This window comes from Rhipicephalus microplus, unplaced genomic scaffold (genome assembly GCF_043290135.1).
Source record: "Rhipicephalus microplus isolate Deutch F79 unplaced genomic scaffold, USDA_Rmic scaffold_108, whole genome shotgun sequence".
In the NCBI taxonomy this organism is placed as follows: domain Eukaryota; kingdom Metazoa; phylum Arthropoda; class Arachnida; order Ixodida; family Ixodidae; genus Rhipicephalus; species Rhipicephalus microplus.
The window spans coordinates 379,838-399,351 of record NW_027464680.1 but is presented as its reverse complement, the minus strand read 5'-3'; the positions used below and the strand labels follow the sequence as shown (position 1 = coordinate 399,351).

The window sequence follows — 19,514 nt, the reverse complement described above, 5'->3', positions numbered from 1 at the left end:
TGTTCGGGCACGTCATGCGCACGTGACCTTTTGGTTGGATGCCGGAGGGGGTAGAGAAGAGATTTGGCTTGCAAAAGCAACGCGGAGGAGCGGCAATATTATTTTTTCAATTTCCTGAGGACAGCAATTTTAGAACATTTGCCAATTGGCAGAGAAAATAACTTCTGTTCCATTCGAGCTACCGTAACTACTCGAATCTAACGCGCACCTTTTTTCTGGTTAAGCGAGTTCATAAATCGCATGCGCGTTAGAATCCAGTACTAACAAAAAAATTACGGTCAATCTATTGCCATCGCAAATCCAAAATGGCCGCTCCCTACGTGCGTCGGCATGGTGCGTCGGCTATTTCTGCCTATGTGTTTACCATGTGCGGCACTTCGTACGTGTGCTGAGGAGTTCGTCATCTAGTAGTGCATTAGCATCGACGACGTGAAAGGGCCGACTCCAAAAACTCGAGTGCACCACGATGCCGCTTTTAAAAGAAATGTCATCGCGTGTGCAGAAACGGACGGAAATCGGGCCGCATCGCGGTCGTTCCCGAAACGTGCGTGCGGGACCGGCAGAAACAAAAGCAGAAGATTGTCGACAGCAAAGGCTTCAGTGAACCACAGCAGGGTCGGTTTCCGCAAATTAAAGAGCTGCTCCGCGAGTATGTGCTTGAGGAGCGAGTGGCACAGCGGCCCGTGACGACAGAACTGCTCCAAGTGCGGGCTATGCAACTAGTCTTAGAAAAAAGTCTGATGCGGAGCCAGTTTAAAGCGAGCAGATGCTGGCTAATTAACTATATGAAGAGGAAAGGCTCTTCCCTCCGAAGGGGAACATGCATATGCGAAAACTTTTGCAAAGAAGTACGATGAAAAGCTTTACAGTTTTCAGAGGTTCGTCCTAAACTTGCGGCGCAACAACGGCTACCTGCTTGGGCAAATCTGGAATGCCGATCAGACGCCTCTTTACTTCGACATGCCTGGCACCACAACTGTCGAGAAGAAGGGGCGAAGCAAGTTTGCGTGCTGACATCGGTCCACGGTTAAGGGGGGACGTGGCAAGTAAAACTAATTTTTTTATTAATGTACTGTTTGTGATGAAATTTGGTGTGTGTATGTGGATGATTGTGAGGATTCCAAATATGAAAACCGTTTTCAAATACCTCTTGTACTTTTTGAGTTACAAGCATAATTATACTAATTAATGCTCTTCACACTTAAAGAGATAATTATTGCTAAATGAAATTATTTTTTCATATTATTATGTTCCCAAAGCATCAACTTGTGCAAAGAAGCTATTAGTTGATTTTTCTAGTTCTTGTAACCATAAATAAAATTTTTAAAACATGGATGTTGTTTTGCGCACACATCGCAGTAATTATAAAATGTGTTCTAAAAATTTTAAATGATGAGTAAGAAGAGAGATAAAGCTTTATTGCACTGCTAAAGGCCTCCTGAGCCTAGTGCAAAAAACGGAACGACTCTATCAGTCTTTGTTAGAAAATGACAGATGTTCTAGCGAAGGCACATAGGCGAAAATCAAGAGTTGAGAAAACTGACTTTGAAAGTTCACTCTTGTTTGGAAGTTCACAACATGCCTAAAACACTCAGAATCCTCCTGGGCAGTAATCCTGAGATGCTGTGGCCTTGGCCTCTGTAGAGCGCAACCCAGTTTTGCGCTTCTTTGTCGTGGAAAAATGCGCCTTTTGAGCCCTCTTTACCCTTTTGGCATCCTTTTCGGCTGCTCGCCGCAAAGAGCAGTCTCCTGGATTGAAGCCCAGTTGAGCAGTGATCTCTTGCAGCGCACTCTTGCAGCCACCATTGAAACGGCAGACTGCATCTGCAACTGCACTTTCCACACTTCGAAGGGAGGCGAACTGGCTCTTGGACTGGAGTGACCAAATGAGGCTGTTCATACTCTCCACAGCGTTCTGGGTTTTTCCCTGCGCACACCTTTCAAGGAGCTCTTTGTTCGAGAGGCGCTTGTAGATTGGCAGCAGTGCCACTCGCACGTGAGGGGGCAGTTTATGTTTGTGAGGCGGCAGCGGCTCTCCCTTGGCCAATGCCTGATTGTGCGGGCACCAGGAGTCAGTCCCACTTGGGCACAGGTTGTGGTGTGGATCCTGGTCTGTGGATGTTACATGGTAATAAGTGGCCATGATGGCCCTCTCCATGCCAGGAACATCGTTGGGGTGGCTCTTAATGGCCCAGCCATAATAATTCGTCAACTTCTTTATCAGGCCCTGCGTCAGCCGGCCTTTGCCACCCATGCTCAGTCCTCGGCCTTTGGATTTGTGCTCATCAAGAAGGTTGCGCAAGGAAGTGCCCATTCTTTTTTTCACATGGTTCACACACTCCTGTTTCTTAATCACCATGTAGCCATACACCTTGTCTTGCGTGAGGGCAAGGTACGTACGGCTGTCACCGTCGCAGAGCACATTGATGTATCGAAGCTTGTACTTGGTAAACGATCTTTCAAACATGATCCTAGCTGCTTCTACTTCCATTTGGCCTGCATTAGCATCGGTGTTCTTTTGGCACTGTGGCTTGTGTTTCTCAAGCCACTCCTCATAGTTGTCGTCACCAGGCTTGGGGCCAACAGCACAGCCTTGGCAGTAGTTGGACAGGACACAGTGGTCCAAGACCAAGCCTGTGTACAGCTCGATTACACAGCCCACGCCAATATGACTTCTGTGCCCCCTCGTCATCCACGTGCCGTCGTAAATGACGTCAATGTTGCCTGGCACTCCTCCTAGGTCCTTGTAAATGTCATGCACCTTCTGTGCACTTTCTGCTTCAATGCGGGTGGCAGCTGATGTGGTGGCAGGGTGGCTGTACTTCCTTTGCAGTCTCTGGTAGGACTTGTGGTGCAGTGCTCGATGCGAAATGTCCATCGCAGAAAAAATGTCATTTATGGCAGATTGTTTTCTGCCAACTGACTGCACAGCCCTCAAAGCACGCACGTTTACCTCAAAGGGGTTCGTTTTTTGTTGCCCGGAGCACCTCGGGGACGACCACGCACTGTTCACTCTGCCACAATTGTCACAAAAAAGTTCCATCCTCGCTGCGAGTCCAAGGCAGTGCGTAGTCTCGAGGCGTATCGACCCTTCGTCACACTTGTTGCACTTTACTGACGAAAGCAGACCGTTCAGCATCTTCTTATTTACAATGAAGAATGTGGAGTCCTTACCGCCGTCATTTTCGTCGCAGCCTTCGTTCAGAAGCTCGAGCTTCCGCTTTGAAGCGGACTTCGATGCTACGGCATCCAAAACATCCCGCCTTGTCTGCGCCCGCTGCGCGATTTCTTCACTGCTCGGAATCTGGGCCGAAACTCGCGATAGAATGTTCGACGCGCGCACGCCCGGAGTTGCAACGGCTGCCGACGCGGTGCCACCGCAAGCGGGTTTGCGAGAGCGTCCATCACGGTCGACGGCATCCGGCGGTCTGACATACGACGATGTGGCACCTTCCACACTCTCGGCCTCACAACAATCAGCGAAGGGTCTGAGTAGAGGCTCCGTGACGCTTGAAGAGCATGCTCCGTCCGGAACTGCGACTGGGACGGCAGCCGCAGTCGTCTGCCCTTTGTTCCAAGCTTTCCGACGCTTGCCGTACTTGTGGACGCTCCGGAACTTTTTTTGCGGCAACATAGCACCGCAGTATGAGCAAGCACTCAGAAGAGACCACCGATGTAAACAAAGCTTGGTAAAAAAAAGCACGCGAACTATCACAAAAACAGCAAACTGGCAAAAAACGAAGCGCACGCCGGATGATTCTCGACACGGCGGCCGCAGATGCGCTCGCGCTTCCAAGGTTGCCAAAGGTGCGCGGCGCAGCTTTGACCAGTAAGAGGTCGCGCCTGCTACCACGTGACCCGCGCAGCCAATTGCCGTTCTTCGTTTTCGTTTTTTTACTTGCTCCTCGCGCTTTTATTTTCACTCGGCGAAATACGAGACCGCGACCATCAGGAAGCCGGCTTTCTCCTCTTTCCAAAGCTACCAAAATGGCGGCCCACGGTCAACAACTTGGCGCGTTTGTGCGGCGTGAACAACACCGTTTCAGGGGCTTTTTTTTCGCACTTTTCGGCGACTAGCCTCGGCAAAAACACTATTTGCGGGATTTGTAGCGCACGTTTCGCTGTAATATTTTAGAACAAGGAAGTTGAAGGTCTGAAGATTACGAAAAAAAATAAATCAGAAAATCGCATATTTTGACCAAAATCGGCACTTTACTTGCCGCGCCCCCCCTTAAACTACAGTGACGGCAATGCTCTGTTACATGTCAGATGGGCACAAGCTTCGCCCGTACCTGATATTTAAATGGAAGACAATCCCGAAAGGAATCGTTTTTTCGAGTGGTGTGATCGTGCGGGCCAGCGAAAAAAAAATGGGTGCGCGTTGCAATCGATGTCTTACGTTTTTTTTTTCTTTTTTCGCGGTGCAAATCGGGTGCGCGTTACAATCGAGGGCGCGGTAGAATCGAGTAAATACGGTATCATAATAATTCTTTTTTGCCTGAAATATAAATGCATGCAGTATGCAATATGCCTATTTTGAAGGCAATATACAGATCAAAAGTTTTTTAAATGGGTCAGATGCATGATGTGTGAAGGTGGCTTTTTTTTTTTGTAAACATTGATGTCCTCTAACTTGTCGAAATTGGCCCAGGAAATTGATTTATAGCATATTGCACTCCTTAGACTTCTACATTGTTTCTAGACTGTCGCCAATGTTTTGGTGCTTCCTGCTTAGATGCTAATTAGGCCCCAAACAAGGAACCCAGGTTATACATTGATTGTGGAGTATCTTCGAGACTACTTGATGTATAAAAAGATTGACTACATTTTTAGAATTTGCACATCTCAATACACAAACTGTGAAAATTTCGTTCAGATATTTACTCGATTCTACCGCGCCCTCGATTGTAACGCGCACCCGATTTCCACCGCGAAAAAAGAAAAAAGTATGACATTGATTGCAACGCGCACCCATTTTTCTCGCTGGCACGCACGATCACGCCACTCGAAAAAACGACTCCTTTTGGGAGCGTCTTCCATTTAAATATGAGGTACGGGCGAAGCTTGTGCCCATCTGATGTGTAACAGAGCACTGCCATCACTGTAGTTTTACCGTGGACTAATGTCAGCACACGAACTTGCTTCGCCTCCTTCTCGACGGTTGTGGTGCCAGGTATGTCGAAGTAAAGAGGCGTCTGATCGGCATTCCCGATTTGCCCAAGCAGGTAGCCGTTGTTGCGCCGCAAGTTTAGGACGAACCTCTGAAAACTGTGAAGCTTTTCATCGTACTCCTCCGCAAAAGTATTCGCATATGCATGTTCCCCTTCGGAGGGAAAAGCCTTTCCTCTTCATAAAGTTAGTTAGCCAACACCTGCTCGCTTTAAACTGGCTCCGCATTAGACCTTTTTCTAAGACTGATTGCATAGCCCGCACTTGGAGCAGTTCTGTCGTCACGGGCCGCTGTGCCGCTCGCTGCTCAAACACATACTCGCCGAGCAGCTCTTTAATTTGCGGAAACCGACCCTGCTGTGGTCCACTGAAGCCTTTGCGTGAAGCTTTGCTGTCGACAATCTTCTGCTTTTGTTTCCGCCGGTCCCGCACGCACGTTTCGGGAACTCCGAACGACCGCGATGCGGCCCGATTTCCGTCCGTTTCTGCACACGCGATGACTTTTCTTTTAAAAGCGGCATCGTGGTGCACTCGGGTTTTTGGAGTCAGCCCTTCCACGCCGTCGATGCTAATGTGCTACTAGATGACGAACTCCTCAGCACACGTACGAAGTGTCGCACATGGGAAACACATAGGCAGAAATGGCCGACGCGCCATGCCGACGCACGTAGGGGGCGGCCATTTTGGATTTGCCAATGGCAATAGATTGGCCATAATTTTTTTGTTCGTACTCGATTCTAACGCGCATGCGATTTATGAACTCGCTTAACCGGAAAAAAGGTGCGCGTTAGATTCGAGTAATTACGGTATACATAAATGGTTGCCCATCAAAAGTAACCCCCTTCAAGAGATTTCCATTTACTAAGTTTCCTGTATTGTGGACCAAACTGCACAGACACAGCCTAGCTACAGAGATGCCATAGCGGGATGGGAGTGGAGTTGACGACAGGTTGGTTTACCTGATGTGCAAGCTGCTCCTCGTAGGAAGAACGCATAAGCGCAGCAGCAGCAGCAGGGTGCATCAGGTCTTGTGGCCGTGGGCCACCCGGCGGTGGTCCGTGCGGCGCACCTCGAGGAGGGCCACCAGCACTCCCTGGGGGTGCTGCACCTGGACCACCGGGCGGGTACCCGGTTCCGTACGGCCCGGCCGAGGGAGGGGGCTCCCCACCGGGGGGCATCGCCATGGCCACAGCTGCTGCCGAGAGCGGGTCATGATGAGGGGGGTGCAGGTGCAGGTGTGTGTGGGCGTGCGCATGCGTCAGGGGCACTGCGTGCAGCTCACCTGCCATCTGCAACCTGAGGGCAAAAAACAAAAACAAACAAAAAGAAATGTCAGAAATGCAAGGAGCATTGTCCACAAGCACACTGATACATTAGAAGTTAGACTAGCAAACATTTTCAAGGTCCTTGAAATATGGTAAAGATTTATCATGTTAAAAGTAAAAAAAATAAACACTGAAGGAAAGACGTAACAATGCGTGTCGCTTCCTTCCTTTCCTCTTTTGACATTTGGCACAGCTTTTGTGCATTGTTTATCAGTCAGGGTAAAATTATCTGTGGTTAGTAGTGGGGGTGGAGATTGTATGCAGAAGCGGTTATATGCGAGAAAATACCCTATGCTTTCACTTAGTCTTGCGCTTTACAATAATGTCCGATTGAGTGAAGTTATTGCCCATTCGACATTTGTGCATTACACTAACAATAACCACGTGATGTAGATGTGCATTATCGGCTCTTATAAGGATGCTTCATCACACGTATGTTTTAGGTCTCCATCTCATGGATTGCATTGCATGGACCAAACGAGCGCCACGTGAATGAGTGAAGTACAGTCATGCAATAATATGCAATCTGCGTGCTCAGATCGCAGTTTGGTCTTTCAAGTGACTACAGCTTTAGCATCTTCACAAGACAAGAAAGCACTCTCATTCGGCAAGGGGTCTAAAAAAGTTGGCGTCGTAGCCCGCTTACCTCAGCAGGGGATCGGCGGCAGCGAGGGCGAGGCGGTCAGCGGCCGGGTGGAGCCGGTCGTCTGGGGGTAAACCCAGCCGGTCTCTCTGGTCCCCGTAGAGTGCAAAGGGGGACATGCCCGCCGCAGCGGCCCCCAGTGCACCCCCGGCCGCTCCCAGCCCCGCCGCAGCCGCATACCTCCGCTGCAGCTCCAGCCAGTGCGGGTCGTATGCCTGGGGGAGCCGTGACTTGAGCTCCAGCTCGGCCTTTAGCTTGTCCTGCAGCTCGCGTTTCTCCAACTCCAGGTCCAGACGCAGACTGCTACAGTGGTGTCGGCGGGAGGGAAGAGCAGCCCCCGCATTAGCCCCATTGAAAGTTTGCAACAAGAAATAACGCCCGTTAGCCCTGCTGGAACACCAGAGTTCTTCAATCGTACGAGTTGCGAGACTCCCCATACACTCCTGGTAAATTTCGGACACAACAGCGGACAAAAATGCAAAGGTCTGCCAATTGTGGCATCACATTCCTGCGCAGGAACAACCTACGAAATGAAATTTTTCTATGTTTTGCATAGCACACGACCACAAGCAAAGCATTCCTGTTAGAAGTTTAAATTGTAGCTTTTGACAATGCAGTCATAGGACCATTCAAACTTTGCTGGAGGTACTTCTAATCCTAGATGCAGCGATTCGCGGAGTGATAGAGTAAACTGTGACTATCTGATGTGTTTTCTGTCAAAGCTCTCAGGTGGTGTGCCTATTTGCTAGCCTCTTAAAAGATTTGCCTATGGGCGCGTTTAGGTTTTGAAACGGAGTTCCACTACTGGTGTGATTGAAGAACTCTTAGGGAACAGATGTAAAGTCTGACCTACTGTTAATGGGAACACACTGTTTGGTTTTTCCCTTCAAACGAAACACTACTTGAAAGCCTGGACCCTACCGTACAGCGCACAGGCAGAATTCTTGAACAATCACTTTCAGACAATTAAAAATCTTGCCCAGAGATTTTATTTATTTTTCATTTCTCGTACCCCAAATACCCCTGATGAAGACTTCTACATGAGACTCCAATAGGTATGGTGCCGCTTACATCAAATTTTCTGAAAGCCAAAGGCGAAAGCACCTGTTCACGCATACCTGCCAACCTAGCAGCGTGAAAATTTGAGAGACCACAGCGGCGGGGGTTGAGGTGGGGGTGGAATATTGGAAATTACAGAGACTGCGATTTTTGCAACCCGCTGTAGTGGCTTCCGTCCACTGCGATTGCAAAAGCACCACAGGACAGGTCAGAGTCTTACTTGGCCCTAAATTTGCCTTCACAATTACCTTCCCCAAACAAACGCCTCACTATCGAATGTAAAGGAAGCCAGCATAAAGCATCTTCTCACAGAGCGTGAGGAAACACTCACTTCTCTCTCGAGGCAGCAGCTGCTGCAGCATACATGCCCAGTTGGTAGTGTAGCATCATGGGGTCCATGGCAGCAGCGGCCGCTGCTGCTGCAGCGGCTGCTGGATGGGCCCTAGCCGAGGGGTACCCACTGGGTGAGAAGCCCGCATGCGGCCGGGCGTATTCACTCAGCTGCCGCAACGCAGGGGTGTCTGCCGCGGCGGCAGCCGCAGCTGCCGCTGCCGCGTATGGGTTGGTTGCTGCACCGCGCTGAGGTGCTGTCCTATAGGGATTCGCACCAGGGGGGAAGTCGCATGGGTGGCCGCTGGGGCCCGCTTTGCTCTCGGACGCCCCACTCCTGTGTTCCAAGGAGCTGAGCCGTTGCTACAAAGAGTGAACGGTTAAGTCAGTCATATGGTCGACATAAGGAAATAATGAAAAAAATTGATAAAAGAACTAAAGTCATATGGTTGACGTAAGGAAACAATGGGGAACAATGAGAAAAGAGCTCAGGGGCATAGTCACTGGGCACTGACACAGTCAGGGGCAGTTACAAACCCCTTCCCACTTGAAATTTTGCCATTGACATGTCTACCATATTTACTCACATAATTTGCGCACTTTTATTTCATGATTTTTGAGCTTCAAAAGGGGGGTGCATAAATTACGTGGACATTTAGCAGACACATTCGAAATAATGTGCAATAGACCTAAGGCACACAGTACATACATTAAAAAATAAACTGGAGCACAAACGCAATGTACATGTTTATTTAACAGAATTAGCACGTACTTTACTTAGCCTGATCCAGTTAAGCGTAGTCGGAATCGCTGACCAAAGGTCTGAATGGGAATCGTCGTCGTGGCCACTGTCGCCACCGCCAACGCCCTCCAAAAGCGCGCCTATGTGCGTCGTCCACAGTTCGATCGAGCCCGTTCGAACGCCCCATTTTCTTGAAGCTTTTCGCGACACTGCTGAGAGAAACTAGGTCCCACAATACGGCAATACCGGAGGACCTAAGCTTTGGCACGGTTCAAGAAGTCTTCAACCGAAGAAAATTTATATTAGCAAACGCTCACTCTTCTGCTTTCTCTCGTACCAAACGACCCACGTCGAAAAACTTCGCACTGCCATGCTTGGCAGCGGCACAGTTCTTGTTTTCTTTGGCAAAACTTTATAACAGCGAGCTTGAATTTCGCCATATATATATTCGCCGTAGTTATTGTGCCCATCACAAGGGAACAGTAAAAACACGACAAATTGTTGTAGTACACGGGCCTCTACCCTTTTGCCTCCATCTAAATGCGTTCGGCGTGGTCGAGATCGAATCCGCAACCTTCAGGTCAGCAGCCAAGGCGCGTAATGCTACACCACCGCGGCGAATGAACTGCTTTTCGTTCATGCAGGCAACACGACCTTGTAGTGCACTTAGTGGTCTTGCTCAATGAAGCAGCACGAATGGTGGCTTGTTTGTGTTATCACTTACTTAGAAGGGACGCGAGTCTTAACGATCTAAAATGACCCCAAAAATGAATTTTTTCGTAGAACTTATTTTCGGGGTGTTTGTAGCTCTGAGCACCTATTCTCAAATTACTAATGCTAAATTCGGTCAGGAAATGCAATAAAATGGGCCTTAAAAGCACCCCGGCAGTAGTAAATCGTCCCCCAAAAAACGAAATTTGTTCCAACTTAGCACGCTCCATAAGTGTTGCAGCGGGCCTAGTGCCACCATCTTGAGCTATATTTGAAGCTCGTTTCCTTTGTGCGTAATTTGCACCGTCTCAAAAAGGCATAATCCAAGCAGAATGACCAATCTAATGGTCGGCCCCGGGTTGCCGATTGGCTTCCACTCGGCGCGCATTTCAAGTGCGTCGTACCGGGTCTTCCATTGGCTGACGTGGCCGGTGCACTTTACAAGAGCGCTGTTCCATGTTTTTCATTGGCTTGAATTACCGACGCGCAATGTTTTATTGCAATAGCAATTATAGGGACATTCTCGGTTGGATTTTGCTGCCGGCACCGGCGTCGCCGTCAACCACCGTATATAAATACTACATAAATATATATATATATATATATATATATATATACACATATATACATATATATATGATGGTATGGGATATGGCACAACGGGAGCGTTGTCAACAAGGATAAATATATTTATTTCCCAACAGTTTCGGGAGGGGTCCTCCCTTCATCTGATGAAGGAAGGACCCCTCCCAAAACTGTTCGGTGACGCTCGGTGACGTTCGGTGACGCTGCGATCGCCCCACTAGTTGATGATGATGGCGATGCCACTCAGGTTTCGGTTTCACTCCAGTCGTGCCAGCGCTGCTTTATCACACTTTTGTGTAGCAGCAGCCGTCAGCATTTGTCCGAATTAAGCGGTGCGGAGCCGAATTCCGACGAAATAACGAAGGTTTGGTCCCATAGATTAACATGCACTTTGGCTGGAACCAATAGAGCCGTCCGAATTATCCGAATTAACGGGTGTCAAATTAACGAGCTTTTACTGTAATCATAATTTCTGTGCAGTAAGCAGGCAGACATTCACTATACTATCACTCCTCATTATTGGAGGCGTAGTGTCGTTTACACACTTGCAAGGAATGTTGTGCAAATATTTTATGCAGTGGCTGACGACAATGAATAATTAGGCCTGAAGTGGGTATGTGCCATAGTTAACATGTGACGAAGAACAAGCTTTTCTAAAGGATTGGAGCACTGGACGACCTACTGGTAACGCAATTCACATTGACGCCTGGTTGTTCTCTTGCTATTCTAAAACGCTTTATTACTCGTATTGACACAATACCTTTCCCCACATCAAGTCTGCTTAAGGCAAGTTTGCGAACGAGTCCCAAGTACCGGTGTGGCTCAGCAGTAGAATACTGGGCTGGCATGCAGTGTTCCAGGGTTTGATTTCCACTATGTCCTCGGTATTCATTATTTGAGGTTTTTTTTTTTCCCCTATTTTATGCAATAGTGGTTAGGGACACCGACAGTTGCCCCGGATATTTACGGCGCCCCACGTGACCCGTGCTGTGTTCTCATAACAGCATTTTGCTGTAAAAGGCTTGCTCAGAATACTCTACTGTAACCACGTATCGTATTTTGTCATTTATAACCCGTACAAAATATGCAGTAAAATCTGAGCTGAAGTCAGGGCACTGCTTTATGAAAATGAAGGCAGCTTCACAAGAATATCCAGATAGTTCAGTTGCTAAAATTTTTTCTTCTATGCTTACTAATTTGGAAGCCTGGTGATATACAGGGGTGGGATATAAGTGTGAGAAAGTGAGAAAGCAGAGTATTAAGGGCTAATTGCCAAGTGCTCTGGTAGCATGTTCAGTTACATTAAAAACTGCATACTGCACAACGCTCTGCTATGCATATTTGTCCACGTTTTCTGAGCATGTTCACACCTTTTCAAGCCCCAGAAAATCTGCTAAGACAAAAAGTTGCAGAATGTGCCCATAATTTAAATCTGATGCCACTCTTGCGCTTATCAACAACACGGGTTTTCTAAGGCACTGGTCGCACATATAGCCGCTACAACAAAATCTGCAGGAGACCCAAAATGTTCAACATTGTGGGATTTCGTTGCAGTGAAGGTTCATGTATAGAAAACATGATACTTCAAACTTTGGTGAAGAGGCACCGAAGTTTGAAGCTGTGTTAGCAGCACACCAACTACCACATTTTGGGGCATCCATGTGCTGCCACTCACCTTGGCTTCTTCCCTTTCCTTCTCGGCTGCCTTGCGTGCCCTCTCCTCCCTTTTTCTCGCCAGCTTCGAATCAGGAACGGGCTTGAAGGTCAAGTCCGTGCGAGCGCAAGAGTTGAATTCTCCTCGACTCCAGTGCCGCAGAAAGCTGGTGTAGTGCAGCGAGAAAAGATGCGACATTCGTCAACAATGCACACTTTGCAAAGGCGACAACGTCTACATGGTAACATTAAAAGAACAGCAACTATTTAGTCAAGACTAATGCATCCACAACCATCAAGACGCTATTTGCATTTACTTGGCTGGAAAAAATATTACTGAAGATAAATAAGGCAAACACCTGCGTGAAAGTGCTGTTCCTCATACAGCAAACGTTATGAAAACTTGAAATCAACACTTCATGAGTAGCTTGGAAAGCAACGCAATTATGAATGCGCACTCCAACAGTACTTTCTGGTGTAGTGGCAGAGCTGGTAGTTTCACATTGCCAGGCTGCTCAAACTAAAATTGTCACATTACTTTGTATTAGTGTTGTGCGCTTGCCATTAGAGATGCCAATAATTTTCAAAAACTCCAGCATGACCCTTGTGCAAGGCACAATGTGTGTTAAATGCTCAGTTAAATTAAAGAAGAAAAACATTGGCCCCGGATCTGCATGTCACATTGCAAATGCCGTTGAAAGACGATAGTCTTGCGTCCGGAGACAGTGAACAAAACACTTATTTGATGTTCTCCGCAATAAAATCGGTGGATGGTATTCTGGAGGCGCTGCGGTAGAGTGCCTCGAGCATGCTGCGGAGGCGAACGAGCGCATCGAGGCACATTAGACACGAGTGCCACCTGGCCATTATTTTCGAAAACGAAGGAAGGCGTGCGTGCCTGCGAAGAAAAATGCGTGCCATTCTCGGAGGTGATAAGGTGTAGAACGCAAAGCGACAGGCAGGTGCCACCTCGTGTTGTTTTAGCAAGGTGTTGCCCTGTCAGCGCAGCGCGTTTTAACGCTACAGTCCTTAGAATTACTTGCGTGTGCCTTCTCTAGTATAGAAGCACCCATACAAAACATCGACGTGTTGTTATGATACCTCAGATATGGGAAATTGCTTTTTAATTTACAATTGCTGAAGTATGAACGCTGGATCTTGAGCAATATTGGTGGGCGCTGCGGATGGAGGCGACCGTTTGAGGTATTGTTAAGAATGTACAAACAGACAAATGTACAGACAGACAGGCCAAAATTTTTCCGTCGATGGTCCCCAAGAAAGACTATCGTCTTTAAAAGTCAGCTCCGCCCACAGAACTGCAGTGCACTTGGACTTCACAAGTGAAAGACTGTCGTGCTGGCTGGTTTCTGCTCGAACTGTATATTTTCTCGGTTGACGTGAATACTACAATTAAAGGTTTGTTATTACAGTCGAACTCCGCTACAACGAACGCTGCTTCAATGAAATTGCCATTGCAACGAAAAATTCACGATTCCCTGTCAGCCGTCAATAGGAGTCAATGCATAAATACTGTCGCCACAACGAACACTTTTTCTTCGATTGTCTCGCTTCAGTGAAATTTTACGAAGCAATTACAGGCACAGATACTTATTGCTATGCAGTAAAAACCAATCTTTAATGTTTTGATGCATTTGCAGAGCCTAGAAATGCGTTAACGAAGTTTAAAACACGCATTGGCACCGCCAATAACCACCGCTGTTCAGCAAGCATGGGCGTGGACCATTGCTCGATAGCGATGGCAATGAGACTGCCCTGCTTTTATTTTGCCACTGGCTTGTTTTGAGCTGCAGACGATCCGATGCTGAAGCTCAGTGGCTCAGTTCATGGTTTCCTTTTCCAAGCTGCTGGGTGCAACCGCGGCAAGATGCCTTTTCCGATTCCGATACCTATCATTATGTTTGCACTTGGCCAGTGTGGTAACTAATCAGAGCGGCTGTTCGTCCGCATTCTCAACAAAATCAGCAAGCCGCAAGTGATATTTGATAAGAATGGCATAAAATAATGCAAAAGTCGCCGCTACGCGATACCCTGCCTCCATCTGAGCGTTGTCGGATACTTTTGACGGCGAACAGCTGCTGGTGTTAACGTGTTAATGCCACTGTTTGGTTCATCCACGAAGGCGGTTTTAGGCGTTGTTTTAGCATGCTTTTCCCCAATGGCCTCGCTATGCCTGGGTGAGAATCACGTCGTGATGCTGCTGCGAAAGAATAGGAAGCAGCGGACATTTTTTGAATTTCGAGAATAAATGTTCCTCGTTTTGGTAGCTCAGATGAGCTATATTTTTGTCAATTTCACTACAACGAAATTTTTTCCGCGACCCGTCAGTTTCGTTGTAGCGGGGTCTGACTGTACTACCTAAACCTTATGTTTGGCTGAGCAACAATGTCAAAATTCATGACAAAGTCTATGAAGGTGTTTAGGTATTTGAACTAATAAAACTTGCGACACATGTCTGGGGGGAACTAAGCAATCTGAAATGCTCGAGAGGTGCTTGATGTCACAAAAATGCTTAATTAAGTGCACTGAATGCGGCTTTCAATAAATTATCTGAGGGAATAACAAGAATTGTGCTCAAGTTGTACAATGCAGGTGAAATCACTACTACTTTATAGAACTCCTATGAAGCAAACAACACGCACATGGCGGACTGGCTGCGGTGGCATTCGCTGTCTTCAACCTTGGGCTCGGGGCTGGGTCCCCTCACCAGCTGCTGGGCCTCGGGCTCTTCCTCCTCCTCTTCGGGCACAATATGGTGGACTGGGGGGCCACCATGGTGGGAGCTGCCGCCGCCGTGATGCGACGACAGCCCGCCACTGTGGTGGCCGCCGGAGCCCCCGTGGTGGGAAGGTGGGGCCACCCGATGCCCGCTTCCCCCGCCTCCGCCGTCCAGCGGAAGCTGAGGAGGGAGCGGCATGGATACGGGGGCGCGCGAAGGGGGCGTTTTTGAATGGTGCTGCGGCGCCGTCGCCTGATGCGCTGGCGGCGGGGGTGCAGGGGGTGGAGGGGCAAACTGAGGATGCGTCTGAGGAAAGTGAAGGTGTGGAGAGTAGAGCTGGGGGCTGAAGTAGGCGGGGTACGGGAATCCCGGATGCATCTGTTGAGGTGCACCGGGCGGAGGCGCTCCCAGCGGCTGTCGACCAGCAGTCACCAGCGGACTCGGGTAGCCACCGCCCAGAGGGGAGGCGGCCGTGGACACCGCCACAGAGGAGGTGGCAAACAGAGGGGGCGAGAAGGGGTAGTGGTGGCTAGGAGCCGAAGAGGTGGGGGTGGACGTTGGAGGGGTCGGCACGGAAAGAGAGCAGGGCGCCGACTTGACGTGGGCCGGTGAGGAGGAATGAGAAAAGGAGGGCATGTGGTGAGGAGGGGAAGGCGCGCTCAGACGCTCTTTCGGAGGAGAAGGCGGGGGCTCAGTTTTGACGTGGTGCGGGGGTGGTCCCGGGTATTCCACGGGGGCTCCGGACACCACGGAAGACGGCGAGGACCGAGGGGGAGCCGAGGCGCCAGCGGCCGCCAGAGAAGATGCTGGCAAGCACGAGGAGGACGAGGGGGGAAGGGACGCCAGAGGAGACAGGCCTCTGGGCATCCCCAGTGGTGGACCGGTGGCAGCCAATGACTGTGTGGCCTCCGGTGGAAGCGGAGAGATACGATTGCCACTATTAGGGGGCAAACCCCTGGGTGGTCCTTCCATGAGCAATGTGGGTGGTCCGCTCATTTCTTCTTTTATGCGCACCAGGTGGCTCTTAACCGTGGGGGGCATCATGCCTGATGGTAGCAGAGGCTCCACAGGCGGCGGTGGCATGGCCGACAGGGCCGCTAGAGACGGGTTTATGCCTCCTGGCATTGGAAGTGGAGGAGTCGGCCGGCCACGTGATGACGGGGACGACACCAGTCGAAGTGGCTTGGACTCTTCCACTTCCATCTTGATCAGAGACAATGGCATAGCATCAGCAGGTGCTGCCGGTGATTTCTCTCTTGGGTCTGGCAGAGAGAGGGTGGGCGGTGCCTGAGGAAGCAGTTGGTCAAACTTGTCCTCGGACATCATCAACTTGGGCGATGGCGTCAGATTTCGTGTCGGAGGTGTGGGCACCCCTCGGCCGAGAAGCTGATGTGCAGGTGGTGGCACGGGTGGTGACATGCGTGGCGGGAGCAACTGTGGAGAGCGCTCCAGGTGTGCCACTTGGCTCGGCATGCTGGGCACCACCAGAGAGACGGGCGAGGGACATGGAGGCCGTGAAATGGGAAGAGCCACGGGCGCATCTTCCACCACTGCTGGACTACACCGTGCTTCCTTTGGTGGCCTGCAAAGCAAGATTGCAATGTTTGAACACGGCCAAAGAATTTCTACACTAAAGCATTTCAGCACATGCTGCACATTGACAGAATAAATTGAATAGTGCAGTTTGAATTCAGCAGCATTTCAATGATTCGAAAACACGACAGGAATGCGAAAATACGAAATTTTCTGAAGTAACTTAGCAAAAAAGAGAAGGACACTTTGTAAATTGCACGTTTGGTGAAAGCCTGTGGCTATTCAACTGACTGCACAGTCTTTTTTCTTTCTTTTTTAACACACTCAGCAAGCATGTGATTGATGAGAGTGCGTAAGGAGAAAAGGCCACAGATGTTGCAGTGCAACTGTTGCGATGCACCGCTGTGCCATAACGTGAGTGCTGAGAGATGGTGAGGGAGAGGACACAGCTGGAACCATTCCAGAGCATGGACGTAAGTATGAGACAATTTGAATCACACTGAGTATATAGTCCAATCCTGCAATAATGAAGTCTACTACAATAAAACTTCTGCCACAACGAATAATTTTCGATTCCCCATCAGTCGCTCACAGAAACCAATGCGAAAAATGTCTCGTCACAAGGAATATTTTTCTTGAGTACTTCCGCTACAACAAAGTTTTCGAGAGTACTACAACCTAAGGGTAAGAACATGCCAATGGTTGTCGTAAAATACCACTACCAACTCAACCAGTTCCGATCAGCTCGTGACATCCAGAGCACACAGTTGCGTTGCAACACCTGTGTCTTCATCGGAGACACGTTTTCTGCCCTCACATGCACACTCCGGTAAATTTTTCACCACTGAGATGCTCGGCGACAGGTCGCCCAACCATCCTCATGCTGCCACTGGGTTTGATGCACATGCAGGCTGCCACAAAACCGTTCTTCAAGAGCTTCTTCCACCATGCTTTTGACGTCGCACTCAAAACAAAACTACTGCTCGTCGTCCCTTGCCCAGCGATCATATATGACTACCACGGCGTCATAACGCTGTATGTGCGGCCAAAGCACACCTAGTCTAAGAGTAACTACATTCTGCCGCAACGGCTGCGAACACAAATGCGGTAGTGGTGATCACGGGCGACCACGAAGGTACGTGTACTGACTCGACCCAATACTGATCATCGATGTGAAGAAAGATAGCAACGGCGTTAGTTCTGAAGGTGCATGCACAGCTAGCACGGTGTGCACAGAATGAAAATAGAACTATAGTTTGCCGCAACCACTGCACGGAAAACTGAGGTCGCTATCGTCGCATTAATTTATAGGAAATACGCTGCGAAAGTGCGCGGCTGACACATCTGCAGATTGAAAGCAATAAAGCTGCAAAACGGCACGAAACGTTCCGGCTTTTCAGTCGTACACTGATTGATATCGTAGTGCGGAGCTTCAGCACTTTCAGCTGCAGCTTTCAGTCGGCCTCTAGTGAAGCTTTGGCATGCTCGTTTGCAGCGCTGCATGCTTGGCATGCTCCATGGGTTATCTGAATATCGTATTTTCCTGTGTATAGCCCGCCTCTGCATATAACCAGCACCCCCGACTGCAAATCGCGAGAAAAAGATTAAAAAAAACCGCCGACATCTTTCCACGGGGGCAACTCGAGTAAATGTGTCGCGCATAGGTGGGGGATTTGTGTGAATATTGTGTAATTGGGTATGGTTTCGGAATGCTTAATTGTTATTTCGTCTTTATATTTATTGAATGAAGGAGAAGTGTGGCCTTCAACGAGTGGTGGGACGATGATGTTGGGTTGTGCCCTTATACTGGTTGATGGTACTGTTGCTTCGATCGCATCTACTAGAGTAAAGCAAAGTGTTAAGTGCAGCGAAAGCTAAGTAAAGACGCCCTTGACTGAATTTCGAATGCATGCTTCGACGCTTATATACACACCACCCGCGTTCGAGGAAGAGGTGTACGGGGAAAACGTACGCACCCCCACAGTGCATGCTCGTCTTGCTGAGCGTCCGGCGGGGTCTTATCCTTTAATGGCTACTGGAGTGACAGTATTGCAGGTGTCTTCCTGGGCCGGCACGAGACGCGAGCATGCACAGTGTAAGTGTGGACGGCGCCGAATACGCTAAAGCGCAACATTGTGCGACTAAAAAATGCTCGGCATATAAAAGGACATGCGTATTGACACATGGCCACCTTCCTTGCATCACCATGAAGGCATACGGTAAAGCCAACTTGCGCACCGATATTCCCATAGATTCCAAACTTTCTGTATATTTTGATCATGTTATACCGTATTTACTTGCAAAATGAACGCACCTTTTTTTCTAAAAAAATCGGAGCGAAATTCAGGGGTGCGTTCATTATGCGAGGTAAACTTTATGAAATCTTCTTTGGGAGAAGCAAAAACTGCGATAATGCAAAAAAAAAGTCAGATCGCTTAGCAATTTACATACGCGTACACTGTTTAGAAATAGCTTCTTTGTTGCACTTTACTCATCTGGCGCTATCTTCTGCAAGTTGTTCCCGGGCCACCCACGCACGCCATAAAAGCGTTTTGCAGCTATCTTTTCTCGCAATCGTTCGACCGCAACAGTGGTATCTGCAATGATCTCGAGGGGTGCCAAAAAGCGTGTGCTACGACACTACGACGCACTTTGCCAACTTCGCAGCAACCTCGCATGACAACCGTGACGACGTATAACATTGAAGCAAGTAACCAACATTGTAGCAAGCTACCCCCGAAGCATCAAAACAAATTGTCAATAACAAGTTTAACGACAAAATACAGCCGCCGCCTCGCTTCTACATGAGAAGTTCCTCTCCGCACAGATAACAAGCGAAGCGATGGGTGCTACTGTGTAGTGGAAATCGCCACGATTTTTTTCGGACGATGAGCGATTTTTTTTTTACTGGTTTTCCAGAAACCTGCGACGCGACAGCGACGAACTTCGCAACAAGAATTCCTGTCATCCCTCGAAAATCGCACGCACGCGACCTTTGATCGGTTGGCGCGGGCAGTTGTAAGCCCA

General features: G+C 48.9%; 1 protein-coding gene across 5 annotated transcripts in view; it reads right to left on the bottom strand.

Annotated features, from left to right (window-relative positions):
- LOC119175773 (uncharacterized) overlaps positions 1 to 19,514 on the bottom strand; it is an 84,542-nt gene that overhangs the window by 23,286 nt on the left and 41,742 nt on the right. For 3 of the 5 annotated variants that reach the window (XM_075885280.1, XM_075885283.1, XM_075885282.1), the window contains 5 exons: positions 14,878 to 16,536; positions 12,240 to 12,384; positions 8,528 to 8,889; positions 7,141 to 7,440; positions 6,129 to 6,465 (listed from right to left, as the gene is read on the bottom strand). In XM_075885280.1, the coding sequence (XP_075741395.1) occupies positions 6,129 to 6,465; positions 7,141 to 7,440; positions 8,528 to 8,889; positions 12,240 to 12,384; positions 14,878 to 16,536 (2,803 nt within the window). The remainder of the gene's footprint in view (positions 1 to 6,128; positions 6,466 to 7,140; positions 7,441 to 8,527; positions 8,890 to 12,239; positions 12,385 to 14,877; positions 16,537 to 19,514) is intronic. The other 2 variants (XM_075885285.1, XM_075885281.1) reach the window with 2 other exon arrangements.